Consider the following 27,908-nt stretch of genomic DNA (forward strand, 5'->3'; position numbering starts at 1 on the left):
AGCGGGCGGCGGTGAGTAGGCGGCGGCGGCCGGCCGGGCCGGGCCACGCGGGCGGCGGCCGCTTGGGCAGGTCCGGGCGGGCAGCCGGCAGCCGAGCCAGGACCCTGCGCCGGGAGCCCGAGCGAGGACTCCCAGGCCGCGGCCCCGCCTCCTCCCCGCCTTAGAGCCCGCCGCCCGCGGGTCGCGCCCCGAGCTCCTAGCGGCGCCGGGGCAGAGCCCAGCTGCAGCCGCAGCCGGAAACCGGCCCGAGCCGAGTCTGCGGGTGAAGTCCCCGGGCCCGAGCCCCGCGCAGCTCATGGCGGGGCCGCGGGGCGCGCTTCTGGCCTGGTGCCGCCGCCAGTGCGAGGGCTACCGCGGCGTGGACATCCGCGACCTTAGCAGCTCCTTCCGGGACGGCCTGGCCTTCTGCGCCATTCTGCACCGGCACCGGCCCGACCTGCTGTGAGTGCCGGGAGGGCGGGCGGCCGGGGCGCAGGGCGGCGCGGGCTCGTTGCTGGGGACCCCCCGCCCCCCTCAGTGACGCGGAGCCGGGGCGGTGGCAGACGCCGCCCCCAGAGGCCGAGACGCCCACCCTTCGGCGGGCCCCCGGCGACTTGCGGGACGCCGAGACCCTCCGATCCAGGGCACCCCTCCCCCACTTGGCCCCTGACCCCGCCCACTGGAACACTGAACCCGCCCCGCGTGCTGGTCCCTCTACCGGAGGCCTGGCCCCGCCCACAGGGCACTGATTTCCGCCAAAGGGACACCGAAGCCCCCCAGGCATTGACTCTTTGAAAAGGCACCCGCGCCCTCCTCCGGGACCCTGGGCCTTTCTTACACTAAACAGGAGCTCTGAGCAGCCCCCTACCCGTTCGGCATTGAGGTTCCCGTTCTCTTTGTGGGGCCCCCTTGCTTTGATTCCCCTGGGCCATCTCTTCTCCAGGGCACTAGCACAGTGCCTGGCACAGAGGAGTCCCTACGTTAGCAGAGGTCAGATGAATGGATGGAAAACCCCTCCCCCCAGGACACAGCCCTGCCTCCCAGGCGTGTGCCTCGTGACCCAGCTGTCCTCCATGGGGCAGGGAGGCTGAATGAGCAACCCCTAAAGGGCTGCTCCAGGGTGTGAAATGGCCCCTTCTTGCCCTCAGTTGCCCAGTTCCCAGGCTCCATTGGAGAAGTTGACTTGGGGTTTCTGCTCCCTCTACCTGGGGCCCTGGAACCTCTTCCACTCATTCATTCATAAAACACTACATGCTTATCTGGCACTTGCTGTTCCTTGTACTTCTGGTCTCATCTGCAAACTGGGGACAAGAGTCATGGTCCTTGCCTGTCTTGCTTACAGCCCCTCGGATGGGGCTTCCCTGGCAGGGTCTGGAACCTTTTGTGTGTCTGTTCCACCTTCAGACCTGTGCTCCCCAAAGACAGCACCTGGGAGGCTTTGATGAAGGAGAGAAGGAAGGGAAGGATGACCTCAAGGTTCGATAGCGCAGGTGCCCTTAGTGTATTCTGTACCACGTGGTACCGTGTCTGCGGGTGGTGGATCAGGCCCTGGGGTGGGCCCTGGAGGAGAGGGTGTGGGTGTAGAAGTGAGATGGAGATGTAGGTGGGCCACTGTCTGCCGTGGGGTATGTGACATGGGGTAAGGGGGCTTAGGAGCCAGGGCTTGAAGATGGAGAAGAAGGGCACCCAGACTGGACCCACAAATTAGAGTGGAGGCCTGCAGGGGTCTTCTGTTTTGGCTGGAGGGCAGGTGGTGAGGCAGGGCCAGTGTGTGAAACGACTCAAGTGTCAAGCTAAGCTACATCATGGACTTGAGCCTGCCAGCCACAGAATGCAGGCTGCTTGGTTTGTGGTCAGCTCCTCCGTGTCCTAGGTGTGGCAAAACTAGTAGATCCCATCGGGCATCAGTTTCCTCACCTGTAAAGTGGGTTTGGCAATAAGACCTAACCTCCCAGGATTGTTGTGAGGATGAACGTTCAGTTAACATTAGTGATTGTAAGTAGTGTTATTAGGCAGGAAGGGATGATGCAAGTGTCTTATTCTTTCACTTATTCCCAGAAGTGTCTGCAGAGTTATACTCTGTGCTGGGCACTGAACCTGGTAATGGAAATAGTTTCCAATCAACCAAGAGACAAACCCTACACAGTCTCCTATGGCCTGTGGGGGTGATAGACATATAAGCAGTGCTGAGAAGTCCACGTGGGAAGTGCTGTGTCAGAGGGCCAGGCTGGGGTGGCCTGGTCACCTCACCTTCAAGGAGATCGCAGGAGCCGGGCCAGGGAAGGGCCTCCCAGGCAGAGAGGATATCCTGAGCAGAGATACAGGCAGCGCTGTTGGAGGCCGTAGCACAGGGCGGGGAAAACCAGGACATGTGGCTGGGCCAGAGTGCTTAGGGCCTCCTGCAGGCCAAGGAGGGTGGGTGGGGCCACAGGGAGGGACGTGGCATTAGTGTGGAGCAGAGGGGGGCTTCCCTCTTGAGAAGAGATCCGGAATCAGGTCCAATCATTCATTTGCAAGGCAGGCCAGCATCTGGGCTGCCAGCCCATTGCACAGGATAAAAACTTGAGGCCCAGGTCCTACGTGAGGCACAGAGAGGACCTCAGTGATGGGTAGGGGAAGATCTCTGTGAGAATAGGGCTGGGGTAGGGGTGCGGACAAGCACTATCTTCTTAAGTGGTTCAGGCTGCTGGAGTGGTGGGCCCAGGCCTCTGCTGGGGGTGGGGGGTGGCTGGCCCATCCGCCCTTTCCCAGTTGAGGCATCTTTAAGCTCCCTTGCGGGCAGGACCAGGTGGGTTTCATTTTTGTGCTCCTCATCTCCCCCATGGCCAAATAGAACTTCCCAGGCCTTTGAAAACTCTCAGGAAATAGGCTTCCCAACCCCAGGTGTTGATTAGGGGCCAAGGTGGGGGAGGGAGAAGAAGCAGAGGAAAAATTGTAGCATCCTGGGGACCTTTACAGTTTTCACGCTGTTGCCATCATGTACGCATTCAGTAGACATTCATGGAGCGCCTACTGAGTACCAGGCAGTGTGGAGAGTGTTGGGTGCATGGGGTGAACAAAAATGTGACCCCAGCCTTGAAGGAACACTGCTGGGGCGACTGCAGTCCAGGGCCCTGACAAGTTGCTTTTGTCTCATTTGGCCTCAGAACAGGCTTTTGTTGGGAGCTGGGGTGGTATCACAACCCTAACCCTCACCCCAAGGTTTAGAGAGGTTGTGTGTAGCTTGCTCAGGGTCACACTCTGAGGCAGTGGCGAAGCAGGGGGAGGAGTTAGGGACCCAGTTGAGGGGAGGAGGAAGCAGCCTGGCCAGAGGTGGAAAATGGAGCTGAAGTGCATACACAGCCCCCTCCGCCTCCCAGCCCACCCGACCCTGGGCCTTGGGACAGCTTGCAAGCGACCCCCTCCTATCTCGGCCCAGGGTTCACGGCACCTTGGACTCTGCCTGTAGGTGAGCAGGAGGACGAGGGCTCTCTTGCATCTGCAAGGCCTGCCTCCACCCATCCCGGTCCTCCCCACCAACCTGGGAGGTGGTACGAGGCTTCCCCCAGTTTGCAGATGGGAACACAAAGGCCGCAAGGACTGTTGACTCGCCCCAGGTCACGAGGCCTGGCCTGGAAGAGCAGGGCCTAGGACCCAGACTTGGGAGGCCGCGCTGGCCGGCTGCGGCCTCTGGGCCCACGTCTCTCAAGCAGTCAGGCTGCAGTTTTCAGCCATAGAAGGACAAGACCCAGGAGGCTGCTGAGCAAGCAGGCTGGGCCTCCTCCACCGGTTTCAGCCGCTCCAGCAGCTGGAGCGGGCAGGTGGGGAGTGGGGATACCCACAGCTAGGGTCCCCTGGCAGGCCCTGCCACTTCTCACCTGTCCCAGCTAAGAAACTGGGACACCCTTCGCTGTTCCCCCACGGAGGGTTCCCCCAGGAGCGGCCCAGCTGGGTCAGCCAGCCATTTAGTGCCGGCAGCTCTGGAGAATATACCATTTCCAGGCTGGTTCAGACTTGTTCTATTCCTGGCCCCATTAAAACAACATTCCTCTTTGGGCTGGGTTAGGGGTTCAGGAAGCTGGGGTGGCTTCTCCAGGTTTGTGGCATGCAGTGGAAGGACGAGAAATGCAGATTCCCACAGTGGCTACCTCTCCCCACAGTGGCTTCCTCTCTCTGGACCTCAGTGTCCCCATCTGTAAAGTGGGGTGAATACCTGCCAAGTAGAGCTGAAGACAAATTGAAGGCAGGCGCTCAGCCCAGTGCCCAGAGTGAGGTCAGCAATCCATGGCTGTCCCTCTCGTGACCAGCCTTGGACTTGGTCTTACTGTTTATGTTTGCCACCGAGTCAGGACATGGCTTCTTGGGGGATAAACTTGAAGCTGGGACTTTTTCAGCCCCACCCCTTCCGCGTGGATTTCCAGCCTCTACCTGGAGGCCTCCTGGGACAATGAGCTCTTCCTCTCTCCCACCTGGCCACCCCTACTCTTTTAGCCTGTGCTTGTTGCCTCAGTTTCCTCCTCGACAGCCCACGGATGCCTCCCCGAACCCTGCTGAAGCCCAGGCTAGTTGGGATAAGGTCACCTCCCCTGGTCACTCTACACCCATGGCCCTGCCCCCTGCTCAGTGCTCCTCCCCCCCGACCCCTTTTCTCTTGCAGAGATTTTGATTCACTTTCCAAGGACAATGTCTTCGAGAATAACCGTTTGGTGAGTCCCCCAGGCAGATAGAAGCCCACGATGAGGCTGTGTGTTGTGCGGGGCAGGGGCGGGGCGGGGGGTGTTTATTGGAGGGCAGGGGTCTTGCGGAACAGGAGCCGATCAAGGGGCTCCTGGAGCAGCTGTCCTGCCCTGGGGCCCTGGCTGCTCTTCTCCCCAGCCCCTGCTCCCTTCTGTCTGGCTTGTGCCTGGAACACCAGCCCTTCCCCACTCCAGGTCACAGTGTGGGGCCAGAGCTGCGGGGAGCCCAGTCACCCCTGCCCTGGCCCCCTCATCCCTTGGAATGAGGCTGGGCCTATGCAGGGTGGCACCCCCTGACCCTGCCTCCTCTTCCTCTTACTGCTGTGGCTGCTTCTGATTCCCACCCTGCCCAACTTCTCCCTCCCCTACACCTGCCCCCATCCCCACCCCTCTCCCCTACCCCAAACCTTCCCTGACCCTGACATCTGCCCCCACCCCAGGCCTTTGAAGTGGCCGAGAAGGAGCTGGGCATCCCTGCCCTCCTGGATCCCAATGACATGGTCTCCATGAGTGTCCCCGATTGCCTCAGCATCATGACCTACGTGTCCCAGTATTACAACCACTTCGCTGGCTCCGGCCCAGGTGAGAGGGTGCCCCAGGTGAGAGGGTACCCTCCTTAGGGGCGGGGCCCTGGGAGTGTATCATCTGTTTTCTGAGCTGAAGACAGGGTGCAGGCAGGCAGCCCATCATTCATTCACCATCATTCATCCACTCACTGAAATATTTATGAGTAAAATAACACTGGGCTGGGCCCCCAGGGATTACAGCTGTGAAGGAGATCACTGCCCTCAAGGAGCTCACAGTCTGGTGGGAGAGACAGACCACAAACAAGTGAGCTAGTCACTGAGCAAAATAATGGCAGAAGAGGGACTTCCCTTGGCGGGCGTGTGGCTAGGACCCCTAGTTTCCACTGCTGGGGGCTTGGGTTCCATCCTGGGTCAGGGAATTAGGATCCTGCAAGCCATGTGGTCTTGGCAAAAAAGTAAAAAGCAAAACAAAACAATAGTGTCAGAGGAGACAAAGCAGGGCAAGTTTATCCGCTGTCTGGGAGTTCACCTCGCTGGCTCCTACCCTCACTTCCTGTTTACAGACACTTCCCTGGGTTTTTTTCTCTCCAGCCAGGCAGTGATCCTGTGGGGCTATTTGGCTTCATCTTTCCCAGCAGTGACCTTCACGGGCTGAGAACTGAGAAGCTGGGGAATTGTGGGAGGTGGGGTAAAGGAATGGGGGTGGGGGATACAAGGGTATTTCTCTGCCCTGAGTCAGGTGGCTACTGAATCTTCTGCATGGAGCGTCCCCATGCAAGAATCTCTCTTAGACCCTAACCTTCCGTGGAGAGGACATGGGCTCAGAGAGGGGAAGCGAGGAGCTCAAGGTCACACAGCTGGAAAACCAAATCCGGGTGTCCTAACTCCTGCACTGTGTCACGGCTGTCATGGGTCCTGTGGGCCCTGCCATGTCATTCCTTCCTCCTGCCTCTGCTCTCCATGTGGACAGTCTTATCCCATCTCTTAAAAAAAAAAGTCAGGGTGTTTTTGGTTTGTTTGGAGTAACACATGCTTACTGTAGAAAATTTGGAACATAGAAAAAAGCGTAACAATTTGAAAATTAAAATACTCTGTTACTCCCCATCTTTCCCATAATGCTAGGGATTAATATTATAATTGAACAAATAACATTCTGTGTATTTGACTAGAAATCAAAATGAAAGTATTTCTCAACTGCTGAGTCTTTGATGAGAGGCAGCCTGGTGCCTTTTACTGTCTGGGTGACAGTGGGTCACGTGGTCACCTCTCAGCTTAGGGTTCCCTTTGCAGTGAGGACAGAATAGCGCCCAGGGGACTTCCCTGGTGATTCAGTGGCTACGCTCCCACAGCTAAGAGTTTGCATGTCACCAGCTAAAGATCCCGTGTACCACAGCTAAAATCCAGGTGCTCAGTCGCTTCAGTCGTGTCCAGTTCTTTGCGACCCCATGAACTGTAGCCTACCAGGCTCCTCTGTCCATGGAATCCTCCAGACACGAATATTGGAATGGGTTGCCATTTCCTCCTCCAGGGAATCTTCCCGATCCAGGGATCAAACTTGCATCTCCTGCGTTGCAGGTAGATTCTTTACCCACTGAGCCACCTGGGACCTGGCACAGACAGATAAGTAAATAATAAATTTAAAAAAGAGGAAAGAACAGCGCCCACCTCACAGGGTTGATGAGAGTAAGTGAGGAAGCGTGAACCTGTGCCTGGCCCTTCTTTAGGACCCAGGGTTACTATTATTATTATTATTTTTATCCACTGGTTAGAGTTTAGCTTGCTCACCTAGAATCACAGTTCAGTCTTTTCTTCTGGAGTGTTCCTGGTGGCCGAACCCCAGTCTCCCTCTACTAAGCTCTTCTTTGGAGGGCCACCTCCTGGGACCCTGTGGGTGGGTGGGTGGGTGGCGAGGACCCTTGGTAATAGTATGCCTCACCAGGCATCCTGGGGGTGAGGTCACTGAGGTGACCCAGTTCCCCCAGCTGTGCCTGGGTGAGAGCACCCTGTGGGCCTGCGGAGATTTCTTGTCACTAAAGGCACAGCTTGTGCTTTCCATGCAAATTGGTCCCTAAATGCAGAACATTTTTATCCCACCTGCTGCTCAACCAGAGGAGGTGCAGGGAGGTGTTCCAGCCCTGGAGGCGAAGCTGGCATTTAGCCTGCACCAGATGGTCGTGTTCTGTACTCTCTGGGCCAGGGAAGGGACTTCAAGGGTAAATTTGCCCAGGCTTGACTGTCTCTGCACTGGGTACCTTGGGAAGCTGGCCGTAGCTGAGATACCACCGTGCCGTGCTGCCTGTTCATCTCATGCCAGAGCTCTGTGGTTGCTGGTGATCTTGGGCACATCAGCTGACCCCTGACCTCCAGGAGCCGCCGTGGAATCTAGAACCAGTGTGTGAGGGAAGGAAGCCCAGTGGCTGAGGGAATCAGAGGAGGGGTACCCCCCACCTGCCCCACCCTAGGGTGACAAGGGCGGTATTATCAGGATGAAGCCCAGTTTCTTAGCCAGGCTCCTGAGGGCCTCTCCCCACTTAGCTTAAGCCACTCATTGCCCCGGGTTGTAGTCACACTGAATTTCCTGTGCTGCTCTGAATATATCACATTCCTTTACTGCTCAAGTCTTTCATCATGGTGATCCTCTGGTCCCTGTCCCCTGCCTCCTGTGCCCTGGCACATTCTTTCCTACTCATCCTCTCATCTCCACATTTTGCCTCCTCCAAGCAGCCTGTCCTGAGGTACTCCAGGTGCTCTTGTAGCTCCATACCGCATGGTGAACGCATAAGACTCTGGTCACAGTATCTCGATTACTCTTCTTTCCCCTGTAGACCATCTCTGTTGAGTCCACAGCTGCCTGACTCCAGCACCTGGCACTTACTCATTCATTTAACAAATATTTCTTTCACTTCTACTGTGTGCCCGGCACCGTGTGAGGTGCTAGGGAGAGAGCTGAGAATGACACAGACTCAGAGCTTGCGGTCTAAAGGATGGGCGAGGGAGAGAGAACAAAGGAGTGAATGTAGTTTCAGATGAGCCGGATAAGGAAACAAAATAAGGTAATGGTATAGAAAGCAATGAGAGGAGGAAGTGGCTATTTTTGGTGAGTAGTCAGGGAGGGCCTCTCTGAGGAGGTGACAGTTGAGCTCAACTTTGAATAAGGAGGAGAAGGAAGTCGTGTGAAGATCTGGAGAGGAATATTCCAGGCAAGGGGGAAGCAAGGGGCCTGTGTGCTCCAGGGGAGTGAGGGGGAAGGAGGAGGTGAGGACGGTAGGGGGTACGGTGGGAGATAGAGTGGGCCGCAAATTTTTGACCATGACTCATGGTGAGCAATGTGTTTCCCATTAGAATCCATGTTGATGTACACATTCTCCCCTTACAATACGAGATACCTGCGGATATTTTCTTCTAATTCATCTTTACAATATGCTGGTTACAGTCCACTCAGTTGATTTCAGGGTCTGTTAATGGATTATGACCCCAGTAAGGAAGTTGGATTTTTTTTTTTTTTGGTTGACAGCTTGCGGGATCTTAGCTCCCCAACCGGGGGTGGATCTTGTGCCCTGTGCAGTGGAAGCACAGAGTCCTAAAGCGCACTGGACCACCAGAAAACTCCCTGGATTTTATTTTTAAGAATTATCATATAGCAGCATTGACTTTGTTTTCTTTTTGTATACAGTTCTCTGAATTTGTGGGCATTATTTTAATCCCTGGGTACAGAGTAGGTGCTCAGTGGAGATTTGCCGAAGTAATGACGGGGCAGTCTTGGAGGAGGCGGGTGGGGTAAGGGCTAGGTTTCTTCCAGCTGGAGGGCATGCAGGCAGGGTTCAGGGCTGCAACTGGCCACCTGGGCAGGGGCAGGGCAGCTCCTCAGGAGCTCCCAGGGAGCCAACCCATCTTCCTGAAGCTTCAGGCTGGCACTGTGTGGTTCCTCCCCTCTCCTTTCCTTCACCCGCTAAGCCTGGTGGGAAGGAAGCCACCTGTCCTTTCACATACTGGGCACCGTTGGTCCTGTGCTGTCCTCATGGCTTACTGTTCACACTGCTCTGGCTGGTGGGATGCACGTCCCACTCTGTGGAGGCTCGGCGAGGTTGGGTACCTTGCCCTCCGCACTTAGCTTGGCAGCAGAGGCGTCCCATGTGTCTGTGTGAAATGGGAGCCTGGTCCCACTGCCTCGGGTGGTTCACCCTCAAGTGGTGGCCGGGGAGCCCAAAGCTCAGGCCAGGTTGGGCCTCCAGAGTCTCCAGCTGCCTCAAGGCCCCCCTCTCTGGTCTCTCAGCAGCCGGTGTCTCATCACCCAGAAAGGGCCTGGTGCTGTCCTCCCCGCCATCCGAGGCATCTACTCCCGCGGACCCAGGAGACAGGGCTCAGGTAGGCAGTTTCTGGGGGCTGGGGAAGTGAGGGTGGGGGCGGGGACAGCTGCCACTGCCGGGTTCAGTGGGTGTTCTCAGGCCCTTTCCCGCTGGCTTTGGAAGTAGAGGTTCATAGGTCAGGGCAGAGGGCAGGGGCAGGAGACGGCAGACCCGGGAGGGGCACAGAGCATCCAGGGCACTGACCCTCCATCATGGGACTGGCAAGACTGACACATACCATACAGCAGAGTCTTCCCTTGATTCTCAGGAGACTGAACTGTCAACCTCCTAACCTGATTCCGCTTACTCCTCCCAACAACCCTGGGAGGCGGGTATTGTGTCTGATGTACCGAGAAGGACACTGAAGCCCCAAGAGGTTTGGCCTCTTGTCCAAGATCTCTCAGCTGGGAAGTGCGGGTCACGCTGTCAGTTCCGACATCTCATGGGGTGATCCCAGACTTTCACATCTGGACAGCACTTCCCAGCATGCAAAGGGCTTTCCCCACCTGCTCCCATCTAGTGCTTGCTGGAGGAGCTCCTAAGGGGCAGGGAGCCTGGCCCAGGGTAGGTGCCCAGTGAGCATGTGCGGGGCTGAGACAGGCGGGGTTATAGAATTCCACTGGGCAGGTGCGGACCCAAGGCCCAGAGATGGAAGCAGCTTGCTCAAGGTCACGGTGCTTAGAAGCTGAGAAACAGATTTAAATCTACTTGGCTCTGGTTGGGGAGACAGAGGCAGTCAAGGTGGGCCTCGGAGGACAGTCATCTGTCAGGGAAGGTTCACCTGCAGGGACAGGAGAAAGGCTCATACAGCCAGAAGCTGCCTTCCTGCAGAGAGAGCCCCAGAAACTGGAAGCCAAGCTTTTTTTGTTTCCATCCTGACTCAGTGAGCTTGAGCAAGTCTTTCCCTTTCTGGGCTTCCTCAGGGGTGAAACATTGACAGTCTCCCACCCTCTGCCCCTCCGGGGCTCTAGTGGAGCGGATAGCACCGTGCACACTCGGGGGACGGCCACCATTAGAGCGGGGAAACAGGGTGTGTTCTTGAAAGGGCTGGCGACCCTAACCGCACCCCATTCCCTGCAGGGTGAGGAGTGCTCCTCGGGCAGCCTGTCGAAGCAGGGCTCCCACCGGACCCCCAGCAGCACGTGCGCTGCCTGCCAGCAGCACGTGCACCTGGTGCAGCGTTACCTGGCCGACGGCAAGCTGTACCACCGGCACTGCTTCCGGTGAGCGGGCGGGGCGGGGGCGCCCCGAGAGTCAGCACCGCGGGCTGCCAGGCCCCTCGCCACGCTCTTCGTGCTGGAGCATCTTTCTTATCGCCATTTTACTGATGAACAAACAAACTGGTGAAGGGAGAACATTATTGGCTCAGTCCCAGAAGTAGAGACAGAAACGGGGCCAGAGCTCTTCGAGACTAAGTACCTGATGCTGATCAAGGTACAGAATAGGCTTTAAAAGCCTGGAGAAAAGAAAGCACTTTTAAAATTTTCATTTTACTTGTAGTTTTCTCTTCTGTTTTATTTTGCTTTTGTGTTTTCTAAAAAGAAAGCAGTTAAAAAAATCATAGTAACAACTTGCTTTGAATGTGTGGTTCCCGGGGGAAGTGACAGTTTAAAGAAACTTGAGTAAGAGGCAGGGAATATATAAATAGCTTGGAGAATGTATGGAAACCGTGTTACAGCTGAATAGTCAATGAAAACCAGTGAACGGGAGTTATAGCATGTATTCAATGAAAACCAGTGAACGGGAGTTATAGCATGTATTCAGTGAAAACCAGTGAACGGGAGTTATAGCATGTATTCAGTGAAAACCAGTGAACGGGAGTTATAGCATGTATTCAGTGAAAACCAGTGAACGGGAGTTATAGCATGTATTCAGTGAAAAACAGTGAACGGGAGTTATAGCATGTATTCAGTGAAAACCAGTGAACGGGAGTTATAGCATGTATTCAATGAAAACCAGTGAACGGGAGTTATAGCATGTATTCAGCTATGGGTGTGTGTGTGTGTGTGTGTGCGTGCCCGTACGTTCAGGTGTAGTGGCTGGACCTGAAACCCAGGCACCTGATTGCAGAACTGAGGTGTCATGAGGGCCAAAATCTTGAGAGAAGGAACCACTGCATTGACGCTGTCATGTCTGGCTGTCAGGACAGTGTTTTAAAATCTTTCTATGGTAACCATCAGTAAGGCACGTTTGACACCGTGACCAGTCGTAGGTACATCCGTGAAATCAAATTTGCGTAAATAGATACACAACCGGAATTAGGTTCATAAAACAAGTGTGATGCACTCTGTTACATGGTACTTTATTCTGTTTCATAGAAAAACAAAACAAATGGTTGGTTGCAAACCACTAAAGTGATTTTTTGAGGCACTAATGAGCGGTGGCTTGCATACTGGATGGAACCTCGAGGGGGGAACCTTTGCTTCCTCTTGCAGCAGAAACTGAAGGCATGTTTCACAACTATGGTGTTGCTTTCACGTGGTTTTATTGTTCTGCTCTGATTCTGACAGTTACCTTTTTCCTTTTCCGCGGGCAAGTTATGAGTACTGAGACAGGATCCGGCTGGCAGCCGGGAGGAGGAGAAGGTACAGCTTTGGCTGCTGGAGAAGGGGTAGCCAGCACCCTGGGCTGGTTATGTTGACCCCCCCGCCACCCCTCTTCTCGCTGGCAGGTGTCGGCGGTGTTCCAGCACCCTGCTCCCCGGAGCTTACAGGAATGGGCCAGAGGAGGGCACCTTCGTGTGTGCAGAGCACTGTGCCAGACTGGGCCCCAGTGGGCGGTCAGGGGCCAGGCCTGGAACCCCGCCACAGCCAAAGCAGCAGCAACTTACAGAAGAAGCCAAGGAGGTGGAGGGCGGCAGCCCCAGCCCTAAGGCGACTGCAGGAGCCGAGGCGGATGTGCCCAAGGCCAGCCCCGAGGGCCGACCCCAGGTCCCCACCAAGCCCCGGGTTCCCGGCAGACCACAGGAGCTGGCCAGCCCCCCGGCCAGCCGCCCCACACCCGCCCCCAGGAAGGCCTCCGAGAGCACAGCCCCGACGCCCCCCACCCCCCGGCCCCGGTCCAGTCTGCAGCAGGAGAACTTGGTGGAGCAGGGAGGCGGCAGCGGCCTGGTGAACGGTGAGCGGGGATCCCGTTGGGGCTGGGTGCTCCCTGCGGTGTGGCTGCTGTTTAAATGTCCCTGTGCCGGGGAGTATCCGTGGGGCCACACTGTCTGTGCCTGTGTGTGATGGATATGCCGGGGGCGGCTGTGGCACTGAGGTTACTAATTCATGCAGCAAGTTGTCACCGAGGCCCCTCTGCACGCTCTGTTCTCCGTGCTGGGGGATGGGACGTAGAACCCCGCCTCCGGCCTGGACCGCCCCCTTCTGTGTGCCCCAGGCGTGTGTTCTTTTGTGTCTGTCTTGTGAGCTTCAGTTTCGGGGCGTGTAGCGAGTGCACACCACAGTGCCTGTGTCCCCAGTGTGTCTGGGACTCTGTGTGTCCACACTCAGGTGACCTCCCCCCATGCCCAGCCTGTGTGTTTGTCTACATCTGGGTGTCTGGCAGGGGCTGCTCAGGGGCTGGGGGGCGGGGGAAGCTGTGTCCCCTGGTCAGGTGTACCCTGGGGTGCTCCCCAGCCTGACCTCCTGCCCTGCAGTAGAGATCTCTGCCTCACCACCCCGCCCCATAGAATCTTCCCACGTGACCTCCCTGGGCTTCATGAGCTCATAGGAACAAGGTTCTTTGCAACCCGAGACATGCTGGGCAACTCTTATCTGTAGAGGCCTGGGGGAGGGAGGCTCCCTGGTTTCCTCCCTCTGGGGCTTGTTCTGTTCCACGCTCATGGAGACTGGTTCCTGAGCTGGGCGTTCAGACCTATTTGTGCCTCGGAGGCGCTGCCGGTCTCAAGGGAAAGACAGACAGACAGACAGACAGACACACACACACACACACACACAAGGATTTCGGTAGAATGTAAGAAGTCTTTTTAGATGGAGGAGCATGGAGAAGGAAATGGCAACCCACTCCAGTACTCTCGCCTGGGAAATCCCATGGGCAGAGGAGCCTGGCAGGCTACAGTCCATGGTGTCGCAAAGAGTCGGACACGACTTAGTGACTAAGCAACAGCAATAATGAGGGGTAGTGGGTGGTGGTATGATCTGATGAAAGGAGATTCAGAGCTGAAACTTGAGGGGAGAAAAGGGGGTGCACAGAAAGAAGCAGTGGGGGGCAAGGAGGACCCTGCCCCATCCCCACACTCAGTGGCACTAGGGCCATGGGAGAAGACACAGCCTGACTTGAGCGGTTGCAGGGAAAACTGTGTCTTCAGGGGACAGTCAGGTTGCTAGCACCAGACTGTGAAGGGAGCATTCAGGATACCAGTGATTTATTTCACTGATGAAGGGTCCAGGGACTAGGAAGGAGTAGGAGACAGGAGTAAGGAATGTCTGGGGCCTGGACGACAGTGCCCAGTGTCAGTGGTTCTGCTCCTTGTTGTACTGGAGGCCCTAGTCAGCTGCAAAACACCAGAATAAAGAATGAGAAAGAAAGAAAACGTTATTTTCAGGTAATAAAATTGTCTAATGAGAAAATATTAAAAGAATCACACAAGTATAAGATGAATGTACTCAATGTCACAGAATTGTGTACTTTATTTAAAAAGTTACATGCGCTGTGGAATCCTGTTCTACTTCATGTTATATTTATTTTACCCTTTTGTTTAACTGTGAGGTTTTTGGTAGACGTTTTTTTTTTTGAGGAAATTGAAGTTGATTCTAAATTGTATTACATGAAGGAATAGAGAGTCAAACATTCCTAAGGGGGGAAAAAAACAGAGGAGCAGAGGCTACTGTGGAATTCACGGAGGACACTGGGGAGTCAGGGGAGGCTTTCGGGAGGAGGTGACCTCGCGCTGAGTTGAGACAGTATTTCCTGTCCACTTTGGAGAAGTGTCAGAGGGGCACTTGGGTTCCCCTTCCTTAACTGAAATACACTCTCCAGGTGTCCTGGCCTTGTGGCTCTGACCTTCTCTACCTGTTACCTCTGGTGTTTTATCTAATCTCCCCGAGCGCTGGGCTGGGGAGGCGCAAGGGTGCAGGGGAAGTTGCCATGGCCACCTGGAGTCCACTACCTGCCGGGTGGGATGGAAGGGCACTCCTAGCTGAGGCAGGCACTGAGGTTGGCTCCCTGACTGTTCCACTCTACCACTTGGCTCACAGCCGCCCATGAAGGCCTGTCTCACTCTCCTCTCCCACCTAGGGAAGCTGCAAGAACCCCCCATCCCCAAGCCCAGAGGGACCCCCAAGCTGTCAGAGAGGTACGCTGGCTCCGAGGGCTTTCAGGGCCCTGGTGGGGTAGGGGGGGTGGGAATACCCCTTGGGGGTCTGGGTCGGCAATAAGGCCATGTGACCCACCAGCGCCCCCTCCCGCAAAGGGGGGGGTGCTCCTCTCTGGTGGGCAGGAGCCTGTGGCCACACCCCCTTCCTGTGTGGCTCCCCCGGGACCCCTCTCCCCGTGGGCGGCAAGGCCTGGTAGCAGGCTGCCTCGGGGGTCCCTTAATCTCCCCAAGCCTGCACTGCGTCTGGAGTGTGGGAGGCCTAGGCCTCCTAGAGTAGTTTTAAGAGTCAGTAGCAGAGTATAGAAAGACCCAGCAAAGCTCCATTGTATGCCAGACTCAGAGCCTCCACCCCCTGGAACCCCATGTCACAGGCGAGGAACCTCGATTTCCAGTTCTTCTTTGGGAGCTGTGCTTTCCCTGAATGGTCCCTGGACAAGAGGGCAGGGGGTGGAGAGAGACAAAGAGAGGCAGAGGGAGGGGAAGAGAGAGGGACCCCCACTCTTTCCATTTGGGCTTTGGGCCCAGACAGGCCCCACCAGGCTGGGGTGGGAGAGGGGAAGGGTGCCGTGTCTGACCCACCCGCTGTGGGATGCACTGTCCGGGGAGAGAAGGACGCTGCCCCTCCTTGCCTGCTCATCGGTTCTACCTCTTCTTGGCCTCCGTCCAGGACGCCAGCCCCCAGGAAAGACCCGCCGTGGATCACACTGGTGCAGGCAGAGCCAAAGAAGAAGCCAGCCCCCCTGCCCCCGAGCAGCAGCCCCGGGCCGCCGCCGGGCCAGGAAGGCAGGCAGGTGGAGAACGGGGGTGTGGACAAAGCAGCCCCACGGGGCCCGGAGCCCAAGCCCTACAACCCCTTTGAGGAAGAGGAGGAAGAGCCCCCTGCTGCACCCAGCCCGGCCCCCGGCCCTGCCCCGACCCCCCCGGAGTCCACACCCAAGTCGCTGCACCCCTGGTATGGCATCACCCCCACGAGCAGCCCCAAGACGAAGAAGCGCCCTGCCCCGCGAGCACCCAGCACGTCCCCCCTCAGTGAGTGCCATTCCTGGGAGCTCCCCGGAGAGCTGGGACCCTGGGGTTGGGCACCTGGGTGAGTGCAGGGCCCGGGAAGGGCAGGGGTGTGGTGGGACACCCCGTCCAGGTCAGGCGCCGTGTGTGCCCTCAGTTAATCAGAGCAAACCCGTGGGGTAGGTAGCGTACTCTGTTTTGCAGGTGAGGAAACTGAGGCACAGAGAGGGTGAGTGACTTGCTCAAAGCCGCACAGCACTTAAGCAGTGGAGGCAGAATTTGAACCCAGGCTCTCAACTCTACTCTCAACCCTTCATAACCCACCTTGTAGGATGGTTGTGAGAATTAAATGTGTTAGCCATTGATGTGCTTATTAACACAGAGTCAGGCTTGGGGAAGGTGCGCGACAGGGTTAGCTCCAGTCCTGCCCGTCCAGTCTCTGCCCTCCAGTTCCAGGCGCCTGAGGCTCTGACCTGGCTGTGGGACTCGGGCGCTAGTGACTCTGAGCGGTTCGTCCCCTGTGTGTGTCCTCAGCCTCCCCGGAAGATGGAGGTGGTGGGCCAGGTCCCGGGCGCTGTGCCTCCCTCCGCCTGGCCCTCCCTCTCACCATCCTGCAGTCTTCTCGGGCCCAGTGCCGGTCCCCTTCCATCACGGCGGGGCTCCAGCTGCCTTGGAGACCTCAGTGGGAGTCCCTCAGACAGTGAGGCCGAGAGCACTCTAGAGATGACAGGAGGCCGGTGCTCAAGTGGTCCAGGCCCCCCCCAACCCCTGCTAGGGCCCTGGGACCCTCCAGCTGAGCCTGGTGGGTTGGCTGATTGGAGGTGGTGGGCAGATGGTGGAGGCAGCCAATGGGATGAGCTCTGAGTCAGACACAGCTGGGTCCAATCCCAGCCTTTCTCTCCAAGTCTGTCCTCTCACCTGGAAAGCACAGATGATACTTTGAAGTGTGGCATCCGTCATCCTTGAGGCTGAAAGTGGCGCAGGGCAGTGCCTGGCCGGGAGCCGCCTGCTCCTCCTCCCCTGTTGCTTTCCCTCCACCTCTGCTCAGTGCGAGGCCTTTTTGCCTTTTCAATTCGGCTTTCTTTGGGTCAGATCAGACGTGGGAGGGGAAGCGGAGGCTGCAGCCACGCTAGAGGAGGAAGCAAGAGCCATAAGGAAACCAGGGCTACAGCTGCACCACGAGGCACAGGCCAGAGCCCAGAGTGTGCGGGATGAATTTGGGTGATCTGCCTGCCAGTGACCTTGGTCCTGTCCCACCTCTGCTATCCTTGAGGCTCCGGCCTGCCTGCCTGGATGTGGAGGACTTGGGTTTCCTGGGCCACCTCTCACTTCACGTCGAGAGCGAAGTGTCAGGTGAGGCCAGAGGGCCTGTCTCTGGCCCCTCGCTCGGCACCCACTTGCGGTTTGGTTTGTGCAGCTCTCCACGCCTCCCGCCTGTCCCGCTCGGAGCCGCCCTCGGCTACCCCGTCGCCAGCCCTCAGCGTAGAGAGCCTGTCGTCCGAGAGCTCCAGCCAGGCCCCCAGTGAGGAGCTCCTGGAACCGCCCGTCGTGCCCAAGAGCTCCTCAGAGCCTGCTGTCCATGCCCCTGGCACCCCTGGGACCTCTGCCAGCCTCTCTGCCAACTCCTCCCTGTCCTCTTCTGGGGAGCTGGTGCAGCCCAGCATGGACCGGACGCCTCAAGCCAGCCCTGGGCTTGCCCCCAATAGCAGGGGCAGCCCGGGTCCCCCGCCAGCCAAGCCCTGCAGTGGCACTGCCCCCACCCCCCTCGTGCTGGTTGGAGACAAGAGCCCTGCACCTTCCCCTGGAACCTCATCCCCGCAGCTGCAGGTGAAGGTGAGTGTCTGCTGTCCTGTCTGGTGGATGTGGGCCTGGTCTCGGGGCAGGAATGTCCAGGGCTGGCCATCGTCGCTGGCCCTGACGTGTGGGGTGACCTTGGCTCTGCCATCTGGCCATTCATCACTCCATGCATTGAGGCACAGCTCCCTCTCAACATCCTTTCATCTGCTGGCCAGACCTCCTGTTCATCTGTTCAGCTGTCCACTGGCCCGACCTTCCGTGTCTTGAGGCATCCAGCTCTAATTTACCTGCCGAGCCCATGCACGTGCCCGTTGGAGACACGCACACCAGCCTCCACTCACCCACACATCCTCTGTCTGCTTTCCATTCACTGAAGCCCTATTTGTGCCAGAACCTGGCACAGCATCATTGAGACCCTGTCCTTGCCCTCCAGGGGCTCACCCTCTGCTCAGGGAGACAGGCCTAGACGATTGTCCATCCACCTGGGGTAGAGAGCACAGAGGGGAGGGGATGATGCTCTTCTTGGGGTGGTGTTCCTTCTCCAGAGACCTCAGTCTCCCCTCCTATAGAACGGGGCTGATGGTGTTCATTGAGTGGCTCCTGTGTGCATGGGCTGGCCTGGGCTCCCGGGGTGATGGCTGTGGTGGTCCTTGTCTGCAGGTGCTCACAGCCAAGTTGGGGGTGGGGTACCGAGACGACTGTGCCTTGTATGGAGTTTGTAGTGGGATGGACTTGTAGAGGAGGGGTCAGCTCTCAACAGGCAGAGGGCCCAGGAAATGGCTTTACTGGGAGCTTCTGCGGTGGCTACTGCGGGGGTACAGACGACCCCTGCTGCCGCTCCCTTCCCAGGCCCCCTCCCAGGCTGGCCCCACACTCTGTCCCCTCTGGGGGCTGCAGTGGGCACCCACCCCAGGCAGCTCGTTTTCCAGATGACCTTTGTGACTGGTGGAGCACCTGTTTCTCAGGGCCCTGCCAAGAACCAGGGGTCACCGGGGGCAGGACATTCCTCTGGGCACCTAGTTTACCAAGAGGTCTCTCTTTGCGCCATCAGGGTCTTTTCTCTCTTTTTTTTTTTTTAATATTTATTAAAGGACCAGAGTCCCTTTGTGCCACCAGGGTCTTTTTTTTTTTTTTTTTTTAATATTTATTTATTTGGCTGTGCCAGGTCTTAGCTGCGACACGTGGGGTCTTTAGTTGCGCCATGCAAACTCTTCGTTGCTTCATGTGGGATCGAGTTCTCTGACCAGAGATTGCGCCTGGGCCCCCCTGCAGAGTCTTAGCCACTGAACCAATAGGGAAGTCCCGGAGCCACCAGGTTCTTTTTTAAAAAACTATTAATTATTTTTGGTTGTATTGGGTCTTTTTTGCCGCGCCCGGGCTTTCTCCAGTTGCAGGCGCGGGGGCTACTCTGTTGCGATGTGCCGGCTTCTCAGTGCGGTGGCTTCTCTTGTGGCCGAGCATAGGCTCTAGGCGCATGGGCTTCAGGTGTTGCAGAACGCGGGCCCGAGAGTGTGGGCTTCGGTAGTTGTGGTGCACAGGCTCGGCTGCTCCGAGGCATGTGGAATCTTCCTGGACCAGGGATCGAACCCGAGTCCCCTGCATTGGTAAACGGATTCTTAACCACTGGACCACCGGGGAAGTCCACCAGCAGGTTCTGATCCTGCACTTTCTCCCGCACTCTGCAGTCCTCTGAGGGCCCGGGGCTCACCCGCCCTGGATGGAGGGTGGCTCCAGGCCGGCTGTAGTCCTGATCTGACCAGCCTGACGGGATAAGTCTGCAGAGGAGCCTGAGCTGTTGGTTTGTGCACCTTTCAAATGTCATTTACCCTTCTTTGGTCTGGGTGACCACCCCCAGCCCAACTGTCACCACCTGCTGTGTGACTTGGACAAGGTCCCGCCTTTTCTCTGGGCCTCCATATGCTCTTAGGGGTCCCAGGGTTCTTTGGTCAGGGGGTGGAGGAGAGAGCTGATTTTGAATCCCCCCATCCCCCCTACAGGCAGCTGCCCATTTCCTGCCCTGGGGTGTGTGAAGGGGTTGGTTTGAAGTTCTGTGGCCGAGAACCTTTGAGGGACTTGGGGCCTTCGGGCTGTCTGACCTTGCTGAGCTGCTCCAGGTTCGATTGTGGAGGGTGAGGGCAGAGCCCCAGGGGGGCTTCCTTCTGGGGTGCCCCATCCCTTACCCTCACCGTAGGACTCGGAGGGAATCTGAGACAGTGAGGGCAGGAGACAAGGCCCTTGGGTGGGTGCTACCCTGTGGGGACCAGACTGTCTCCTCCCAGCCGCACCTGGACTCCTGCGTCAGCTCCCAGAGCAACTTCCAGCCTCAAAGAACTCCCCGTCCCCCACCTGAGCGGCTGGCATAGGTGAGGTGAGCAGCTCTCCCCTCCCCCCTCCTCCCCCAGCTCTTGGAAGGCCAGGTCCGCACTCCTGGGAGCACTCCGTGGCCTCAGGGACGCCTGTTTCTGATGAGCTGGGGGAAGTGGTGGGAAGATGCTGGCACTGCCCTCATGGCAGGCAGGGCCTGTTTCTGTGCTGGGCCTGCCCGCTCTGCTGGCCTCAGAAAGGGACAGAGATCTCCCTGGGGAGGAGCAGTGTAGGATGGGGGCCTTTCCTGGGTAGGGCAGAGGCTGCCTCCCTCTACTGAAAGCGGGATCCCACTTTTGTACTTCCTGGCTGGGCGACCCTGGGCAAGGCGCTGAGCCCCGTAATCCCTGCTGGGAAAGGGGTGTTTGTGAGGCCTGGGTGAGCTACTGTTGCTTCGTCCTGCCCTAAATTGCACGTCCTGACCACTGCCCTCAGCGCCGGAGGGCTGCCTGGCCTGAAACAGACCAAGTCACACTCCAGCTTGGGCCCTTGGGAAGAACATGACCATGGGCCAATTACTTAACCCCTCCAAACTTGAGTTTCCTCACCTGTAAGATGGGCAGACACGACCCACTTTGTGGAGTGGTTGTGGGAATTAGACAGGCATGGAGAAAAGTACCCAGTGTGGCAGCTGCACGTGAGAGGTGCTGGGAAGTGGAAGTCTTTGTTGAATGACGGGGAGCCTCAGAGTGGATGCTGGGAGATTCTGCCTGATTCCCACCCGCCCTGCTTTCCGTGGTCCCACGTGATCAAGCCCCCAGGGTCCTACTGCTCCTTCCTGACTTATTAATATCTTCTGTCATGTTTCCCTGCCTTTAGTCTTCTTGCAAGGAGAATCCTTTTAACCGGAAACCGTCACCTACAGCATCCCCAAGTGTAAAGAAGGCCACCAAGGGCTCAAAGCCAGCGAGACCACCTGCCCCAGGACATGGCTTCCCACTCATCAAACGCAAGGTATCTGCTGGGAGCCCCAGATACCTGTCTGCCTGGGCTCTGGCCCCGTGCCTTGGCGGCCTCAGGCTTCCTGTGGGACCCTGTGACAGGGTGGTCCGTCTGGGCAGCTTCCCTGAGAGGTGGGAGGGGGCGTGCCTGGGAGGCCCAGGTGGGAGATCTGACTTGCAGCCAGGGAGAATTTTGAGCACATCAGCTGCTCTGACCAAAAGCACTGGGTGATCCATTTAAATGGTTACTAATAATAGTGCAAGGATCAAAGCGTTCACATGACATACTTCTACTTAAACAGCTTAAGAGTGTTCTTGGTTTCTCTCTCCTTTGGGTCACTTTCTCATATTATGATGTCCTTTCTGGAGTGGCAGAGGAGGGGAGGAAATTGCCAAGAGAGGCAGAAAGTTGTGTCACCCTCTGGGCATGCCTGATGGCACTGGGATCCAGGGCATGGGGTGTGGGACAGAGCCTGGGAGGCCAGCACTGGCCAGAGGGAGGCTCCTGGTGGCAGACAGGTGGGAGGGCGGGCTGATCGCAGGTGACTGGGCACTGTTGGGCAGGTCCAGTCCGACCAGTACATCCCCGAGGAGGATATCCATGGAGAGATAGACACCATCGAGCGCCAGCTGGATGCCCTGGAACACCGTGGGGTCCTGCTGGAGGAGAAGCTGCGTGGTGGAGTGAACGGTGTGGGGGCTGTGGGGGGCTTGGCAGGGGGTGGGGGGCACTCAGGTGGGGGAAGCCTCTTCCCCAGGGTGGGAGCCTCCATGGCTCCTTCGAGGATGGGGACGATTGCCAGCCCTGGCCTCAGTGAGCACCTGGCTTGCAGAGGGCCGTGAAGATGACATGCTGGTGGACTGGTTCAAGCTCATCCACGAGAAGCACCTGCTGGTTCGGCGGGAGTCCGAGCTCATCTACGTGTGAGTCCTGCCTCCCCTCCGTCCCCGCCTGGCTCTCCTGACCCTGAATCCACAGAGCTCAGGACTGAGAATCTTCGCTTTCTTGCCGCATCAGCTCAGGGCAGGGCAGGCAGCCAGGGCAGAACTAACAGTCACCTTCTTCCCACCTTCCAGCTTCAAGCAGCAGAACCTGGAGCAGCGGCAGGCCGACGTGGAGTACGAGCTCCGGTGCCTTCTCAACAAGCCAGGTGATGGCGGCCACTCCCCGACCCCGGTCACCTGCCCTGGGGCCTGGTGACACGGAGGCGTGGGCTGGGAAGGATGGACAGAGCCCTGATGGGGAGGCCTGGGCAGACTGTGGGAGAGGGCCAGAGGACATGGCGGAAGGTGCTGTCTGGGTCCTAATAGGGGGTTAATAGACTCAAGCCAAGACGGGAGAGGGGACCCGCATGGGGCTGTGACATCTGTGTGTCGGATGACAGGCCTGCAGGGAGCTCTCCAAGGCCAGGAGCAGACTGACCTTTTTTGGCCCCCTCCCCCCCCGAAGGTGTGGGTGGGTAGGTCCTGGGGGTGTAGGGTTGGGGGCGGTCAGCCTCCAGGGCCCTGGGCTGCCTCAATGGGTGAGGGAGAGCGTGTGTCTGTCCTGGGGCAGCTCTGGGCTCATGGCCGTCAGGTCAGAGCGTGGCAGGACTCTGCTGGTGCAGGGAGGGCCAGTGGGAGGGCCCCCTGCACAGCGTGGCTCAGAGCGACTCTGGGAGGGAGGGTGGGGGCGGGGCCGGGCGTGGAGCCCACCGTCCTGTGCGCTGCGGGGACAGGGAGGGTGGGGGAGGGGCCGGGCGTGGAGCCCACCGCCCTGTGCGCTGCGGGGACTTGCCGGTGCCCGTACGATGTGTGTTGGCTGCACATCCCAGGCTTGGCACGCAGTCTCAGTGGCTCCACGTGTGACACAGGAGCAGAGGTGCCCACCTGGGAGGGTGTTCTCAGGACCAGAAGATGGGATGTAGAAATGCACTGCGCCCTCAGAGGGGCTGATGCTTACTACGTGACCAAGTTGGGGTCTGGCCACGACATGGTGTGAAGCACAGATGTGGGCTGAGAGAGACCGCAGGACTCTGGCACGTTCAGAGGCAGGAGCCAGGGCTTTTGACCACTTCCTCTGGCCCAGGTGGTTAGGAATCATTGTTTCCCATTGAACAGATGAGGAAATGGAGAGCCAGAGAGTTTGAGTCTATCCCCTTGGTGGGGGAGCCGGGCTTCTTTCCGAGTCTGACTTGGCCGTGTGCCTGCACACACGCAGTCCCTCCTCCTGGCTGGGATGGTAGCCCTGCTTTCCCATTGACTGGGCAGCTCTGGAGGCTGGATGAGACCCAGAGTCAGGAATGCCCCTGGGGAAGTCACAGAATGTCCCAGCCCTCCACTGCCCTCTGTGAGTCATTCCCAAATCTCCGGAGGCTGGGGCGTGGCCACCATGCCGAGGGAGCCGCAGCGACACCTTGTGGCCAGAGAGGGGCCCGCACCTCTGTTCTCCAGGCCAGCCTGGCCCTGGGCTTTTTGTGTGTGTGTTACTACTGCAGTCCTGTGTGAGACGGCAGTGCATCCTGGGCTTGTCTTCCTGTCCTGGTTGTCGCCTTTGGAGGGTGATACTGGTTTAAAGGCCCCAGGTGGGCTGGAGATCCGTAAGACACTGTAAGGGCTGTAGCTTGGGGATATGGGGCTGCCCGGAAATAGGCACTGGCTCCACCCTTGCAGTGTGACACTGGTCAAGGACTTAGCTTCCCTGAGCCTCAGTTTTCCCCCATGTAGGTTGCAGACATAACTTACCCAGATTTGAGAAACAGCAGAGTAGGTTTTGAACTGGAGTGATGACTCTGAAACCCACATTGTCCCCAGAACTATGCTGCGCCATTGGTCTGTTTTGGCAAGAGGAGGCGGTGTGGGTTTGGGGCATGGCTGAGGGGTGAGGAGGCCTGTAGTGGCAGATGTTGTAGAAGGAAGGTCATATGTGGGGGCATCCGTCCCCCAGAAGTCTGCAGGCTGGGTCAGAGGAATACCAAGGAGCAGGTGGGTCTCTGAGGCTCTTGTTCTATGGGATGGCCTGGGTTCTTGAAATCAGGAGACTGGCGGGGAGGGCAGCAGGTGTCTGAGATATCAGAGACACTTCCTGGCAGGTCTCCCAACCCCCAGGGTCCGTTCTAGTCCACCCTCCTTCCTGGCATTAGATGGATGTCCGAGGATGCCTCTTGGGTCACACTGCTTCTCCTATGTGTTCTCCCTGGGGTTCCCTGATATCTCCCCACTCCAGCCAGCCCGCCATCGGAAACTCTCAGCAGGCCCAGCCTGAATCCTGCCTCCCCCAAGAAACGACTTGGTGAACACTGGTTGCATGAACGCATGAACATAAATGGGAAACTCTTGGGCCTGTGCTGGTCTCTGTTCTCAGAGCCTGTATTGTACTGGTCCTCTTGGAGCCCCCCTGGGAGAGTTTCTTTGGTAGGCAGACTGGTATTCTTTGTCTCTTCTGCAACAACCTCTATTTCTCCAAAAACTGTAATCTCCACTCATCTGGGCTCCTCCTTGTCCTCATGATGTCCAGTGTGGGGCTGGTCTGCAGCCACCTTAGCACTTAGGCGTAGGTTCCTCGCTCCCTGGGCCTCATGTCCCCGGCTTTTCTCCTTGAGCAGAAAAGGACTGGACAGAGGAGGACCGGGGCCGAGAGAAGGTGCTGATGCAAGAGCTCGTGACCCTCATCGAGCAGCGCAACGCCATCGTCAACTGCCTGGATGAGGACCGGCAGAGGTGACTTGGCTGGGGGCGGGGTTCCCGGGGCTTCTTTGGGGATGAAACCTTCACTGCCAACCATCCCAGCTCCCCCTTGCTCAACCTGTGTGGACTCAGAGTCTGGAGGGGCCTGAGAGATTATCTGGCCCTTCCTCCTGTGGGACACTCAGCTTCCCTGTCTCATTTCAGGGAGGAAGAGGAAGATAAGATGTTGGAAGCCATGATCAAGAAGAAAGGTGAGGCCCCTCCTGGGGCTCTGGCCTGTTTGAACTCTTGCAGGGTAGGGGGGAGCCGGTTGAACACAGAGTTGGAAGGGGCACCCATAGGGACAGTGTGTGCAAGCCTTTCTTTTGCCAAGAAGGCCATCTTTGGCCAGGAAGATGGGTGTGGGATGCCACGGTACCAACAAGGAGGGTGGTGGCTTATAGGGCCATTTCCCAGGGCATGTCTGCCTTGAGCTGTGCATTCCTCCTTGAGATCCATAGCTGGTTCAGGAGGGGTCTGTGGGTTCAAAGAGCAGTCACCCCCCCTGCCCCCCCAGCCCTTGGAGAAGATAGTGCCCAGAATTGTTGAGAGAGCACTGGACTGGGAGTCAGGAGGCCTGGGCCTTATCTTGGTTCCCCCAGTGACTCATTTTGCGGCCTTGTGGTTCCGTCTGGGCTCCAGTTAGACTGGATTCTGGTCCCAGCTCTGACACGTCCCAGCTTGGTGGCTTTGTGCCAGCGCTTCACCCCTCCAGGCCTCACTATCCTTGTCTGCAGGATGGGGGTGACAGAGGCACCCACCTCCTGGGTGGGTGCTGAGGATGACTGAGATAACCTGTATAAACCACTTAGCCATGGCCTGGCACCCACAAAGAGCTTGGTTGGTGGTAATCTGTTTCAAACTCACATTTTCCTTGTCCATAATAAGTGAGGGACTGGGCCAGATGATTTCTGCGGTTTCTTCTAGCTCTGACAGTCAGTGTTTGTGTTGTGAGCCACAGAGCTGTAGGGGAATAGAGGCTTTTAGAGATAAAACATCAGCCGTGCTCTAGGGCTCCCCAAATGCCTTCATGAGTGCTCATCTCCCGATCCCTGCCGAAATTCTGGGAAGGGGTGGGGTCCCGTCCTAGAGGTGAAGAACTGGAGACGCAAAAGGATGAAGGGACATGTCCACGGTTTCAGGCGACGTGGTGGTGGTGGTGGTGGGCTGAGACTGTTGGCTGCCACTCCCTGGCCATCACTACCACTCCCTGGCCCGCTCCAGTCGACTGCCCTTTCCCACCCCAATCGACTGCCCTTTCCCGCCCCAATTGACTGCGCTTTCCCTTCTGCAGAGTTCCAGAAGGAGACTGAGCCCGAGGGCAAGAAGAAGGGCAAGTTCAAGACCATGAAGGTGCTGAAGCTGCTAGGAAACAAGCGTGATACCAAGAGCAAGTGCCCCGGAGACAGGAGCTAACGTCGCGGGCTGCCAGCCGGGGATACCACCCTCCACTGGCTGCGCTCTGCGGGGCGGGGGTGGGGCTCCTGTGTCCCTTCAGGATCAGTCGAGAGGAAAGATGACTTAGGGGAGGGAGCCTCTGGGTGATGGCCTCTCCTTCCTCAGGGTCCTCTGGCTGGTCTGGGCCAAAGAGTTTTTCTTCCCTCTCCTCTGAGCCCCCTGCCTGGCTCCCCTGACTCCAGATGCTGTGACTGACCCCAGGAGCGAGCAGAGTCTCATCCCACGAGCCCCTGCCCTTGGTCCTGCTTGGCTCCTGTACCACGTGCAGAGGGGAGCGGAGGGTCTGTCTGCCCATGGGGGTCTGCCCGTGGTGGACCCTCTGGCCTGGGTCTCCTGCCCTCTGGGCAGGTCAGCAAGCCAGGCTCGGCCACACTGGCCCCTTCCCGCTCCCCCCCGTCCTGGGTCTGAGTCCCTGTCGTCCTGTCAGGGCAGGCGGCCTTGCCTCTCTTTCTCCGCGCTCAGGAGCTCTATTTATGAAGTCGCTTAATTAAAGTTGGAGGTAGTTACTGTGTCCTCAAGACCCGAAGGGGCCTGATGGACAGACCCCTCCCTTTGTTCCTTGAAGTCTTAGGAGGTGCATCCCTCACCTCCCCTCATTCCGCAGGAAGTGTCCCTGCCCGAGACAGGGTGCTGGGTGGGTGGGGTGCCTGAGAGCTGAGCCCCCCAAGGGAGGGCCTCGGGGGAGGCGGGCGGGCCCCAGACCAGCAGCAGGCGGGCATGCTGCCTGTAGGTGCTAACCCTGGCCCTTCACCCCACACCGTGGCCCCCGGCCCCTCCTGTAGGCTCTCCCCGCCACCCCAGGGCTGGGGTGCGGCGGACCCGCCCCTGGGTGGTCAGCGCCAGCCTGTCTCCTCACATGCGCCTGTTGTCTGCTCCCTCCCGACTTTGTCGCCTCCAGAAGGACTAATGGCCGCTTACCCCGAGACGGCTGTGGGAGAGGAGGAGCCGATGGGGACCAGCACCTTCGCCCCAGGGGACGTGCCCAGCAGCTCTTGGGGCAAAGCACTGTTGCCATAAGCTATTTCCGGGGTGCCTTTAGGGCCCTTCCCTCGGCACGCCTCTGGGGAAAGATCACACTGTATTAACTTGAGAGGGTTTTCCTCACTGACAATAAACAGAGACCACCTCAGCTGCCAGTGCCTTGCAGCCCTGGGCCACCCTCCCCTTGCCAGGCCTACCTTCTTCCCTGCCTCCGCTGTGCCTCTTGGCTGGCATCTCCGCTGACCCAGGAGGGCGTGGAGGGGCTGTCCACTGCCGGGGGCCCTGGCCCCTCTCTCCCTGCCCCCGGGCAGGACGCCTTCTTCTGCAGGGACCAGTCTCTCCCTCCTTCCCAGAGGGACCAGACGGACGCCTCTGACCGTCTCCTTCCTGATGGGCCTGTTGACCTGCCGCTGGAGTCACCAGCTCCAGCGCCTTTCGGGGGCCAGGCAGGTGACACAGGCAAATCCAGGCTGGATGCGTCCTGCGGGGCGGCCCCGTCAGGCTGCCTTGGTGTCAGGACACCTGGGTGGTGGGGACTGGGGTGAACTGGGGTGGATACACTGCAACCAGAGGGGGAGGTTGTCCCTCACCCAAGTCAACTGTAGCCTGTGGGATGTGGGCCCAGTGGGGCCAGATCTTTGCATTTTTCAAAAGAAACTGGAAATCCAGTGGAGCGTGTGTGTACTTTGTAAAACTGACTTGAACTGAAATCAAGGGTACGTGCTACCATGTCCTTCAAGATAGAGGACGTCTGTCCTCCTCAGGTTGCACCC

The 27,908-nt window shown here is 58.0% G+C and overlaps 1 protein-coding gene across 2 annotated transcripts; it reads left to right on the forward strand.

Annotated features, from left to right (window-relative positions):
• On the forward strand, positions 1-27,803 carry MICALL1 (MICAL like 1). Of its 2 annotated transcripts, none has more exons than XM_019961780.2 (16): positions 1-441; positions 4,616-4,664; positions 5,135-5,276; positions 9,495-9,586; positions 10,648-10,790; positions 12,239-12,684; positions 14,806-14,863; positions 15,552-15,913; positions 17,307-17,722; positions 20,870-21,004; positions 21,556-21,682; positions 21,825-21,915; positions 22,069-22,142; positions 24,576-24,690; positions 24,862-24,908; positions 25,991-27,803. In XM_019961780.2, the coding sequence occupies exons 1-16, from the start codon at positions 296-298 to the stop codon at positions 26,110-26,112; spliced, it is 2,565 nt and encodes an 854-aa protein (XP_019817339.2). In that variant the 5' UTR covers positions 1-295; the 3' UTR covers positions 26,113-27,803. The 2 variants fall into 2 exon arrangements, with proteins under 2 accessions (XP_019817339.2, XP_019817340.2); XM_019961781.2 differs by having other exon boundaries at positions 9,498-9,586.
• Positions 27,804-27,908: the final 105 nt, after the last annotated feature.

Source organism: Bos indicus, chromosome 5, assembly GCF_029378745.1.
Source record: "Bos indicus isolate NIAB-ARS_2022 breed Sahiwal x Tharparkar chromosome 5, NIAB-ARS_B.indTharparkar_mat_pri_1.0, whole genome shotgun sequence".
Taxonomy (NCBI): domain Eukaryota; kingdom Metazoa; phylum Chordata; class Mammalia; order Artiodactyla; family Bovidae; genus Bos; species Bos indicus.